Below are 13,266 nucleotides of genomic sequence, written 5' to 3' on the forward strand. Positions count from 1 at the left end.
GCAGTGTGCAGTTGTGCTGTAGAGAAGCAGCAGTGTGCAGTAGGAAGCAGCAGTGTGCAGTGTGCTGTAGGGAAGCAGCAGTGTGCAGTAGGGAAGCAGCAGTGTGCAGTGTCTGTAGGGAAGCAGCAGTGTGCAGTGTGCTGTAGGGAAGCAGCAGTGTGCAGTGTGCTGTAGGGAAGCAGCAGTGTGCAGTGTGCTGTAGGGAAGCAGCAGTGTGCAGTGTGCTGTAGGGAAGCAGTAGTGTGCAGTAGGGAAGCAGCAGTGTGCTGTAGGGAATCAGCAGGGGGCAGGGGAGCTCTGACCCTTCGCTCTGAGCCTGCTCCGCGTCAGCCCTGAGCATGCAGATGAGTGTAGCACCCTCCTGGTTCTCTCGCTCCCTCCTCTGCTGCAGCCGCTCCAGCTCCGCTCGGCAATCTTCGACTTCCCGACTCAAGGACAAGACCTGGCCTTTCAGCTGTTGAGAGGAAATGCCAAATCTCAGTTAAAGGAAGTTGATCAAAGCAAGTAAGTGCTGGAAAGTTCCATCACAGTCTTTATATTACACTTAATAAAAAAATAACAAATGAGCCTTTAGTCCCATCACTTGGGAGGCAGAGGCAGGCAGATCTCTGTGAGTTCAAGGACAGCCTGGTCTACATAGGGAGTCCAGGACATCCAAGGCTACACAGAGAAACCGTTTCAAAAAACAAAACAAGCTGGCCGTGATGGTGCATACCTTTAATTCCAGCACTTGAGAGGCAGAGGCTGGCACATTGCTGTGAGTTCAAGGCCAGCCTGGTCTACACAGTGAGTCCAGGACAGCCAAGGCTAACACCAAGAAAACCTTGTCTCAGAAAACCAAAACCAAAACAAAACAAAAACAACCAAACAAAAGAAAAAATAACAAATAGGGAACTCGAGGGCGATCAAGGTCCAAGTACTATTTTTCTTCTTCATTTATTACTTGCCAAAGAAATATATATAATTTCTACTTATCCCTAATACCAGGGTAATATAAGAGCAGATTCATTTATAAATAACAATTCAAAATAAAAATCCCTGTGCCTAGTCATTCATAATGGAATCAGTCACCATGCAGACACAGACCCATCTGACATGTTTCTCTTCAAAAACGAAGGCAAGCCTAGGTAGTGATCTCAGCACTGAGGAGGCAGAGGCAGGAGGATCTCTGAGTCTGAGGCCAGCTTAGTCTACGTAGTGCCAAGGTTATACAGAGAGACACCGACTCAAAAGAAAAAAACAAACAAAACCAAACAAAAAACAAAAACACAACAAAACAAACAAAAAACCGAGAGGCTCGTTGTCTCGGCTGGTCAGGACAGGTAGCAGGTAGACTGGCTTTTGCTGTTGCTGGCTGCGTGGGTTTCCCATGCTGTCCATAGCCACAGACCCCCCCCGCCCCAACAATCTGGTGTAGCTTAGCTTACGCAGGAAAGATACCAGCCACAGCACCCTTAAGCCAAGGGTCTTTGGCCTGGGCCAGCTGTGACTGACAGAATTTCCAAGAGCCCAGGAGTCTGCTGACATAAACACGGGCATCCTCCAATTGACAGAGAAAAGTACAAAGGAAAGCATGACTCCCACACACAAACACCTGTGGAGACAGCAGGCATCTTTCTCTGACCATCAGAAGCACCCCTCCACCCCACCCCCCACCTCCCAGTGCACATCCACATCTGTCTCAGGGCAGAGATCAGCTGATGATGTGCTGACACGCTCCAGGTCAGGATAAGACACGAGGAGCCGAAGGCCAGAGGCCTCCACCCAAGCTGTGCACTGCGCAGCACCAAGCTGCCACATACCTACCCATGACATGAAAGTGCCACAGCAGGTCACAGCTGGGCCAACGGCCCAAGAGAAGTCAACAACCTAGAAAGCACAAAAATTAGACAGGCTATGCTAGAGAGATGGCATGGCAGTTAAAAACATCTGGGCAGTCATAAGGATGGAGTTCAGATCTCAGCACACTAACAAGCCAGGGTCCTGAACAACCTATCATAAATCCAGCTCCAGGAGGGTTAGACAGGAGGGTCACAAGGCCCCGGTGGCTTCCGGTCTAGCTGAGAAAACACAAGCCCAGGTTCAAGTAAATATTCTGCCTCAAAAGAATAGGTAGAGAGTGAGAGAAGATCACATTTAACACCTCCTGGCTGCTGTGCACACACCTGCGTGCATGTGCGTGTACACAACACACACACACACACACACACACACACACACACACACACACACACAAATATGAATCTTTAAAAAGATAGAAAGGAAGGAAGGAAGGAAAGCGGACCAGACAAAGAAGGGGTATAATTCTGTATCAACTCAGTGTCAGTGGAGAGACCACAAAAATACAGATTCCGTAAAGCCAATGGAAGAGATGGGCTAATATGTAAATTAAGAAGCAGGAAAGGAGGCCAGGTGGCACATACCTTTACTCCCAGCACTTGGGAAGCAGAGGCAGGCGGATCGCTGTGAGTTCGAGGCCAGCCTGGTCTACAAAGCAAGTCCAGGACAGCTAAGGCTACACAAGAAACCCTGTCTCAAAAAAGAAAAACAAAAAGAAGAAGAAGAAGAGGCAGCAGCAGCAGCAGGAAAGGTAAGTTTCAAGATAGGAAACTATGATCAAGAGGCAGAAAATGAACAGCACCACACCGAACGCTACCAGCACGTGGAGCTACGTCCTAGACAGTGTAAGGCAGAACTGCTGGTGAGCAGTAGACACCTGGCACATGCATGTTTGCACCTCTGAGTGGCCCTGGCAGTGGCTATAGCCATGACTAGTGGCTGGCATTCTCACAGAGCTTTGTCTGCCTGATAATCTCAATCCATCCACTCACATTTGGGCTGTTGGGCTAAGAGACCACCAGCAACATTTATTAAGAAAAGAAGTACAAGCAAATATCTTAGTAAAACTGGATTTTAAAAAGAAAGGTGCCCCCCCCACACCAGATGTGGTAGTCCATGCCTTTGATCCATCACCTGGAAAGCAGAGGTGGATCGCTGTGAGTTTGAGGCCAGCCTGGTCTACAAGTGAGTCCAGGACAGCCAAGGCTAACACAGAGAAACCCTGTCTTGCAAAACCAAAAAGAAAAGAAAGAAAGGCCAAGGATAGGAACTACACCTATAACTGACGTGCCTATGGGAGCTCTAGGCCAGCCTGGACTAGGTGACATATCCCATCTGGGGGGGGGGGGTGAAGGGGGGCGGGAGGGGGGAGGGAGCAAGAGCCAAACAACTAAAAAAGGATGGAAGGAACAAGCGGTATGTATAAGCAGAGAAAAATCACCTCACAGATTATGCAGCTTTGAAAGGGATCACTGCAGTCACACTCGATTTCATGGTAGATGACTGAGTAAATTCACTCTGACTGTATGAAAGAACCATGTTTTAGGGCTGGAAACTGGTTTGTTGGTATCTACCAACAGGTATTCTAAGTTAGCATTTATCATACAGGTGGGAACACACCAAACGTGAACATTCAAGCCTGCAAAATCTATGCCTGTGTTCAGACGTGATGCCAAAGTGGAAAATGCCACACTGCATCTTATGAGTGGGTTGCAGTCAAAACACAAGTGCTCTAAAAATATTACACAAAATTACCTTCAAGCTATAAGAAATACAAATGAATTCTATGTCTAGAACCTTATCCCATCCTAAATATATCGTGAAAATATTCTAAAATCTGAAGAAAAAAAAATTTAAATGCTACTGGTCCCAAGTGTGTTTGTATCTCAACCTGAAGTAAGAATTATTTAGAACTGACAGTCACTTGCCATTCTGGATTTTATGTGCTCAAGTAAAAACATCACACGGGGAAAAGTGCCTTTAGATCATGAATCCTATCCAAACGGTGGTTTACGGTGGGGTTCACTTCTGGATAGAGGATATTGGGGACGTAAAAGAATTTCCTTCTGAGATGAAAAGTTTACTTTGATTTAAAAGATACAGTAGAGCAATCACGTTTTAAAATCATTATCGCTCACTTCTCAGAATGGAAGCATTGCTGACTTTCTGAAAGTAAAATTAGCAAGTTATGTCCCCAACCTGAGCCTGTGAGACCAACGGTGACTTTTAAACCTGACTTAATAAAGGCTGCTCATCATCTCGACCACGTAGAACAGCACCAAGAATAATCTTGTATCCGTACTTTTCACAAGGCCGTTTTCTTCAAGGCGTGGCCATGGGAAGTCATGTGACTTGTAGGCAGCAGTGAGAAGTGCCAAGTGCTGTTCCTCCCTTGGGCTCCGTTCACTCTTGTGCTCACTAGGACTTCAAAAGAGTTCAATGTCTCAGCCGGGCGTGGTGGCGCACGCCTTTAATCCCAGCACTCGGGAGGCGGAGGCAGGCGGATCGCTGTGAGTTCGAGGCCAGCCTGATCTACAAAGTGAGTCCAGGACAGCCAAGGCTACACAGAGAGACCCTGTCTCGAAAACAAAACACAAAAACTAAAGTCCAGTGTCCTGTCAGATGACTTCCTGACTCTGTGGAAGCTGCTCCTGCTTCCCTCCCGCCTGTTTACAGCTGCTACGCCACAGTGCCTGCTTACTCATGAAGTCCTACTTCATAAGTGAAAAAGGTTGAAACTTGGGAAACTATGGCATAGTAGTGACAGTGGGGACTAGATAAAAAGGCAGAAGTGCACTTTTATCAACGGCAGACAGCTTTTCTACTATTAAATGTGGCTTTCCTAAATGCATGGTCCAGCAACTTTAGTCACTGCAACATTTAATCCTTACTAATGTTTCTGTGCCTCTATAATAGATTTGAGTTCTAGTCACCGTCAAATAGTCTGGCTGGTTGGTTGGTTGGTTGGTTTTTCAAGATAGGGCTTTCTCTGGGTAGCCTTGGCTGTCCTGGACTCACTTTATAGACCAGGCTGGCCTCAAACTAACAACAATCCACCTGCCTCCGCCTCCCGAGTGCTGGGATTAAAGGCATGCGCCACCACACCTGGCTTTGGTTTGGTTTTTTGAAGGTCTTTCTTTTTGTTTTGTTTCTGCTTTTTGGTGTTGTTCTCGTTCTGGTTTTGAGACAGGATTTCTCTGCTTAGACCTGGTTGTCCTAGAACTTGCTCTGTAGACCAGGCTGGCTTCAAACTCAGAGATTCACTTGCCTCTGCCTCCCAAGTGCTGGGATTAAAAGGGTGTGCCACCAGTGTGAGGCTCAAATAATCTTAATTCAAAAAATGAAACTGAATGTTGAAATAAATTTGATACTTTTTATAAAGAGAAAAAAATTTTAAAGTTAAATTAGTAACTTAAAAAAATTAAATTGAGGGTCGAGAAGATGGCTCAGTAAGTAAGTGCTTGCTGACCTTGATAAGGACCTGAGTTCAAATCCCAAGCACACAGGCAAAAAGCCTGGTGTGGCCACATGCTCAGGTAACCTCAGACCTCAGTACTGTTGCAGGGCAGAGACAAGAAAGTCAGGTTCCAAGTTAGGCTAGGCTACAAAGTAAGATCTCATTTCAAACAAAGAAACAAAATGCCTAAAATTCTAGCCCACATCTCTAAGTACAAATCTATCTAATAAAAGATGGGCAAGACTTCTACTGAGAAAGTCATAAAATTCAGCAAAGGAAATTACTGTAAAGAGCCTTTCCAAAGTCTCAGGTACGCATGCACACAAGCGAAAAATAAAAATCAATCTTTCAAGAAATGTTTTTAAAAAGTTAACCTTAGACACCAGGGATAGGAGGCAGAGACGCCAGCCTGATCTACAAAGCATGTCTAGGACAGCCAGGGCTGTTACACAGAGAAACCCTGTCTTGAAAAACCAAAAAAGTAACTAATAAAACAAAAGCTACTTTTAGATGACTCTAAACACCCACAAAACTACAGAAGAGCATCGCAGCCAGGTTAGTCGTTAGAAAACAGAAGCAACACGCCTGGGAAGGAGCAACAGGGAGAGAGACCGCACACAAGGAGCACCACTCAGAGCGAGAGCACCCGTTGCGCCACTCAGAGCGAGAGCGAGAGCACCGTTGCCAGAGGTGAAGAACAGACACACGAACTATAGAAAACTGACCACAGCTCTCTCTCCACTTTCAAAGGTTAGCCTAGGAACCGGTTTCTTTATACAAGAAAATATGACATGTCCCTGGACCATCCCCACTGGCCACTCTACAGCTATTTCTGGACCACAGGCCTTGCTTAGTTTAGGGTCAGTAGCCAGGGAGCCTTCCTCATGGGACACCCAGTTCTATTGAAAAGAAATCAAGCTTACGTTTTCAGAGATTGTTTTTCACAAGCAAACTCCAAAAGGCGGTATTCTGGATAGAACTATGAGCGTTCCATTAAATGAGCCTGCCGACGAGAGGCTTTGCGCTCCAGACAGGTGCAAGATATTTGTGGCTCAACAGAGCCTGGAGGACAGCAAGGATAGCATGTCCCTGCTATTTTGAGACACTGGCCCTGGCATCCTGGGGAGGCACCCTGAGAGGCTGTCTGTCCCCGAAGACACTGGAGGAAACATCTCCCAGCTGAGGCAAGTCTGACCACGTGGCACGACTGGTTCTGCTCACAGACCTGCGCACACAGACCCAGTGCACAGGGTAAAAGGCTGGTCATCGCAGCAGTGAGAATTAACAAGGCTCCATGCACACAAAGCCCTGTGCAGATCCTGAGTTATACAACCACCACAGCCAAAGAGAGGCAGAAGCTTAAGCCAGAAGTGGCATGAGATAAAGGACAAACCTGTTGCTTTTCCAGGTTAGCATGGGTCGTGGAGATGGTATGCTAGGGCCACTGGTCACCGACACCGCATGTGGCCTGCTGCGCAGTAGGATTAATTTTGTGTATGTTGAAAACCACACACACACCAAAAACCAAAAACACATTAATACAAGGGCTTACAAACTGGTGGGCAAAGGTGCTTGTTATACAGACCGACCATCTAGTCAGTCCTTGAAACCCACGGGGTAGAAGGCGAGCAGATTTTTAGAGTTTGTCCTCAGACCTCCACACCCAAAATATCACACACACACATAAAATGTAATGATCTTTCTTTTTTCTTTTTTTTTGGGGGGGGGGTTGTTTCTTTGTTTTGAGACAGGGTTTCTCAGTGTAGCCCTGGCTGCCCTGGAACTCACTCTGTAGACCAGGCTGGCCTCGAACTCACAAAGATCTGCCTGCCTCTGCCTCCCGAGTGCTGGGATTAAAGGTGTGCACCACCACTGGCCAGCAACAATAACAATCTTTAAAATAAAATAAAGTAGCAAAGTAGCAACCCTATGTCATCACAGCCCAGCTGCTCCTTTCTTAGAAATCAGCTGTACACAGCCACCCACATGAGAAGGCATCACTTTCGCTCATCTCCAGGCAAGGAGACAAAGGAACAAAGCTACACCATACCTAGAAATGAACAGATACCTCAAGCACCTAACGGCATCAACAGACACTGCCAAGCACTCCGCTGTGTAGCCACAGATGCCCCAAGCACTTGACAGCTTTACCATGAATGCCTCCAGGAGCACCCAACACCATTACCACCCAAGGCAAGCACAGAGAACCAGAAAACAAACTCACTACATAGCTTTGAAAGCCAGTTCCATGTGTTGCAACAAAGATGGGTAAGAGCTAGCTATTGGCAAGAGGAGAGCAGATCACTAAAGATACTCACTGGCTGAGCAAAAAAAAAAAAAAAAAAAAAAAAAAACCAAGACACTGGCTGAGCACACTGGCAGCTCAGGACAACACCTCACATCCTGACGGTGGATCTCAATCTTGGGAGCAGACTATAGCCCTGAAAACAAGGCTGCCCTCCAAACCAGATCTCCTCTGCACCCCACACCTCAGGACTGCCCTGCAGCGACCATCCTGGCCACTTTACAACAACCCTGCAGGGCTGCACCTTGAGCAGGACCCCAAGGCCACCACCCAGATTTGTAAATGAACGACAAGGAGTGGGTCTCACTTTTGGGCCCCTTTTACTTTTATAATGATCTCTTCTAACTATGACTTATTAATCTAGTAAACCTAGGCAAATTTGAGGGCTTTACTGACAGATAAAAATATGTATGATTTTAACCTTGGCTTTATGCTTTTTCATAATAATTTTTGCTTGTTTTTGAAAAAGAGTCTCTCTATGTTGCCCTGGCTGGCCTGGAACTCACTATGTAGACCAGGCTGGCCTTGAACTCAGAGATCCACCTGCCTCTACTCCCAAGTGCTGGGATTAAGGTATGTGCCACTATGCCCAGCTCATAAAAGAATTTTTAAAGTTTTTAAAAAAATTATTTCTTTTATTTTCTGAGATTATAATGTAGTTATGCCATTTTCCCATTCCTTTTCTTTCCTCTTAACTCTTCCATAATACCCCTCTGTTCTCTTTCAAATTCGTGGCCTCTTTTTTCATTAATTGTTCTTACATACATATATGTACATATATATTCCTAAATACATACGTGGAACCTGCTCGGTCTGTATAACGTTACCTATGTGTGTGTGTGCTCTTCTTTGAACAGGACCATTTCTCCCACTCTCAGCACTCTTCAGGTCGTTATTTTTAATACATTTTATTGGTTTTACTTGCTATGTAATAGGACTTTTCCCTGCATATGTCTGTGTGTCACTTGTGTGCGTGATGCCTATGGAAGCCAAAAGAGGGTATCGGATCCCTATGGAACTGGAGTTATAGCCATTGTCAATTTCCATGTGCACGCTAGGAATTGAACTCAGGTCCTCTGAAAGCAGCCAGTGGCCCTTAACCACTGAGCCATCTCTCTAGCCTGTAGCCTTGTTTCTAAAAATCACCTCAATAGACAATATTTATAAAAATAAATTATCTCAACAAACTGGCACAGAAACACCCAGTTAGTCTGAGGCAACCGAATTCTTCTCTTTCCAGTCCTAGAAGATTGTGGAACAGCAGCCTTTCAACCTAAGAACACCCAGGCAGGTGAGCTTCAGGGGTCCTCAGGTGACGTCAGCGGCGAGGGGGAGGCCTAGCATACACGTACAGAATGCAGAACACGGCACATACTGTGTTCTACGTATATGTATACACAAACACGCATGTGCTGTGTACACAGGTGTGTGTACACATGAGCCTATATGTGCAGTCCCAACAGGCAGGATTGGACCTGACAGGGTGACCTTTTAGTATATTACACTATGGGAGACTAGATTCTGAAAAAGAAACCATACCGTGTGTGTAGATTTCCAAGTGTGTTCACTTGCTCTGTGTCAACTGCCACAGCCACACACAGCCGCTGGCTCCATCGCATGCTCTACTCTTTCCACATGGAATCGGCAGTTCACTTGTGTCCTGTCTTTGTGAGCAGGCACTGAGATAGCTCAGCAGGTAGAGTACTTGCCTTAACTATGAGGACAAGAGTTCAAATCCCTAGTACCACATAAGAGCGAGAGGGCTTGCGTAGAACCCCAGTGTGCAGAAGGCAGAGGAGGGTCCCTGGGGCAACCTGGCCATCCACACTAGCCGAAGCAGTGAGTTCTAGATTCAAGTGAGACTCAACCTCAATCAGTAAGATGGACGGATCTGGCTCACAGAATCAACTAAGCAGGAGTCACCGGGGCTCAAAGACTGAAGTGGCAAACATAGACTCTGTGTGGGGCTGAGCTGGGGCTGAGCTAGGCCCTCGGCATAAACCTTACGGTTTAGTAGCTTGGTGTTCTGGTGGGACTCCCAACAGTACGAGAGGGGGAGGCAGCCTCTCTGACCTTTTTGCATGAACTTGGGACCATTTTCCTCCTACTGGGCTGCAGTGTTCAGCCTTGATTTGAGTGCGTGTGCCACCTTGTTCTAACTTGTTCGACCATACTCACAGGATAGTCCTGTGAAGTCTGTTTTGTTTTGTTTTTTAAGGGAAACAGAGGAGGAGTGGAACGTGGGAAGAATGGGAGTCGGAGGAGTGGAGAGAGGAGTGGAGGGAGGGGAAACTGCAGTCGGGATGTAACTTATGAGAGGAATAAAAGAAAAAAAAAATAGTGTGATGGAGGAAGACATTTAACAGTCAACCTCTGGACTCCACACGTGTACAAACACACACACACACACACACACACACACACAGAAAAACACACACACACACTCTTCAAGTGTACCCACATGAATGCAAACATACACATACGCACATACAAATGCACACACACACACACACACAAAACCAAAACACTGGTCCCCACTGAGCTGAGCTGAAGCAGAGAGCCTAGCACCCACGACCAATGGCTCCACTACGCTCATCAACGGCCTGCCCTAGTTAGTACAGGAGTCACCGAAAGCGTTACCCTATGGGACTATACGTGGAAATGCTTACCTGTGCTGCCTGGTCCTGCGATGCCTGCAGCTCCTGAGGTTTGGCCATCTCTGCTTGTGGCTTCTGCATTTCAGCACTGTGTGGGTCTCCCAGCTCCTGAGGCACAGCTCGGTGCAGGAGGCCCTCGGCACCCACACCACCCAGCGTTGCATTTCCATCCTCCTCAGGAAGGTGCCTTGGACTGTGCAGAGCCATGGCCAGTTCCTCCTGCTGAGAGAGAGTTTCCACAGGGGTCAAGCCATAGGCCTAGCCCAGATTTCCTCATCCCAAGAAGCGTAATATGTGCAAGAAGTGGCAACCATTCCGAATGCTTCCTGTAATTACATTCTGCCACCAATAAAGTTCAGCCATTAAAATAAGTATCTGTGTGTGATCTGCATGTTTCTGCTTTTAGAATATTATCCTGGGGGCTGGAGAGATGGCTCAGTGGTTAAGAGCACTGACTGTTCTTCCAGAGGTCCTGAGTTCAACTCCCAGCAACCACATGGTGGCTCACAACCATCTATAATGTGATCTAATGCACACTGTATACATAGTAAATAAATATTTAAAAAAAAAAAAAAGAATATTATCCTGGATTAAATTCAATTTTAAGATGTATTTCTTCTTTTTAAAAAAAGATTTATTTTTATGTATATGAGTGCTCTATTTGCATGTACACCTACATGCCAGAAGAGGGCATCAGATCCCAGTAGAGATGTTGTGAGCCACCATGTGGTTGCTGGGAATTGAACTCAGAGCCTCTAGAAGAACAGACAGTGCTCTTAACTGCGGAGCCATCGCTCTGCCCCATCTCAATTATTTTTAATCACATGAGGTATGTGTCTGCGTGTGGGTATGGGTATGAGAACACCTGTCCATGAGGCCAGAGGTGTTGAGTACCCTGGGGATGGAGTTACAGGTGGCTGTAACCTGCCTGACATGGGTGCTGGGAACCAAACTTGGATCCTCTGGAGGAACAGCGAGTGCTGAGCCATCTCTCCAGCCTAGACCTGAATTTTCTTCAAACCAAACGAATGAAGATGACTTACAGGTTCAGATCTGTGGACGGGCAACAAGATCTAGTCCCTTAACTTGCACTGGTTTACAGCGAGTACAAACGGAAGTCTACTGAGACCAAGGCTGCAGCTCAGGGGATGGGCTGAGCGAAGGCCTCCGGGCAGCTCCAAACCATTCTCCTAACTCAGCCAGAGAAATGGAATGGCTCCGCTTTCTCGGGTGACTGAGATATTAGCGTGATGCACCCCAGGAACCCCCAGCTGCTCCGTGCGTGACGCAGAACAGCCTCATCCATTCAGGAAGGCAGACCCCGCCATCTGAGGAGGGCAGAAGAAGCATAAAGCATACTCCATGCTTTTACGTTAGATTTGGCTTATTCATGATCACAGGCTCCCGAGTCCTGCAAACAGACACGAGGCAACTAAACTGTGAGTTTACTAGAAATTCTCCACCATATCCCTGCTCTTCATATATATTTTTTAAAAAAGCAGTATTTATCATCTCCAGTGAGACCGTCAGTCACCACCACCATCAACCATCCAAGAGGCACAGACACACACATTCATACAACACACTGACACGACAGAGACACACACATATACACAAACAGGCACACACAGGCACAAGAGACATAGTTACATGATTCACAGACACATTCAGATGTGTAAACAAGACACGTGGAGTCATGTACACAAAGGCCCAGATACACATAACATGTGGCCAATACGTGAGTACTGAGGAGACTTGCCCTGAGTCACAGCACGAGGCCCTGGCAGCTCACCTGGTGTGCACCTTGCGAGTCAGTCGCCTGGCTCTTTGCTTTCTCTGTGTGTTTGGCACTCGCTTGGATTCTTAGGCTATCTTTTACAGACTGAAGCTCCTCGGCGTGTCTCAGCTTAAGTTTTTCCAACTCGAGTGTCAAAATCTCTTGGTGAGATGAGTCCTTTTTCTGTAGCTGTTCCTCGAGCTCGGCTCGTAAGAGCTCCAAAGCCCTCCTGTGTTCATCCCGAATAGTCTGAACGTCGGACAGGTAACAGGATTCCAGCGCGTCCAGATTTGACAGGTGTCTCTTTTCCAAAGCACTCATTTCGGCGTTGTGTCTTCGCTGCAGGTCGGCCACGTGCGTCTCGAGCAGCAGCTGCTGCCTGCTCTCCAGGGAGGCGAGCTGTTGGGCGAGCTCAGAGTGGTGCTCGGTCTCCAGCTCCATCCTCAGAGCCAGGAGCTGCTGCTGGTGCCCCTGCTGCAGGAGGCGGAGCTCACTGGTGTGCTTTTCCTGGGCGTCTCGGAGAAAGGCATCCTGCTCCTCGGCAAACTTCTCCATGATCGCTTTCCGCTCTTCCAAAAACCTGAGACAACACTCAAGGAGAACACGGGCAATAGGGCAAGTGGCTGCACGGTACCTGGCCCCGCTGAGCCACAAGATACACTTCCCGCAGGGAGCTGCCTGGATCCTGGATTTGGACCTTCCCTAGGAGAAGCTCAGGGGCCATACGAAGCCTGACTAACGCCAAGGCAAGTAACTCTACAGAGCCACGGTGTCACCAGTTCTCAAGACTGCAGAGAAGGCACAGCACCCATAGAGAAAATACACACCCACACATCCCTACAGGAAGGAACCCAAGTGGTAGGCTCGACAGGTCCCCTGTGACAGCATTCTCTGTGCCCGCGTGAGGAAGGTTATTACCTCATTGGGCCACCAAACAGCCCAAGGGCCTAGGGAAAGAACCACAGCTAGCCTAGAAGAGAAGGCAGGCTTAATTTGAATGAGAGTCGAGGATCCCACCTCTGTAACTATGACCAACCAGATAGCACCAAGGTCCCTGGCACAACAGGCTATGCTCCATGGTAAGCTTGTTAACTTTGCATCCACATGAGCTGTGACTTTTGAGAGCGCGCATGTGCGTGTGCGTGTGTGCATGCGCGCCGTGTACACACATGCAGAGGCCAGGGCTGGCATTGAGTATCTGCCTTTCCTGATCTCTGATCTCCATTGAACC

The 13,266-nt window shown here is 47.3% G+C and overlaps 1 protein-coding gene across 1 annotated transcript in view; it reads right to left on the reverse strand.

Moving 5' to 3' along the window:
* Pcnt (pericentrin) overlaps positions 1-13,266 on the reverse strand; it is a 109,614-nt gene that overhangs the window by 63,814 nt on the left and 32,534 nt on the right. Inside the window, 3 exon segments of the mRNA XM_051153263.1 lie at positions 303-454; positions 10,271-10,477; positions 12,051-12,615. Of these exon segments, the coding sequence (XP_051009220.1) occupies positions 303-454; positions 10,271-10,477; positions 12,051-12,615 (924 nt within the window).

This window comes from Acomys russatus, chromosome 11 (assembly GCF_903995435.1).
Source record: "Acomys russatus chromosome 11, mAcoRus1.1, whole genome shotgun sequence".
Lineage (NCBI taxonomy): Eukaryota > Metazoa > Chordata > Mammalia > Rodentia > Muridae > Acomys > Acomys russatus.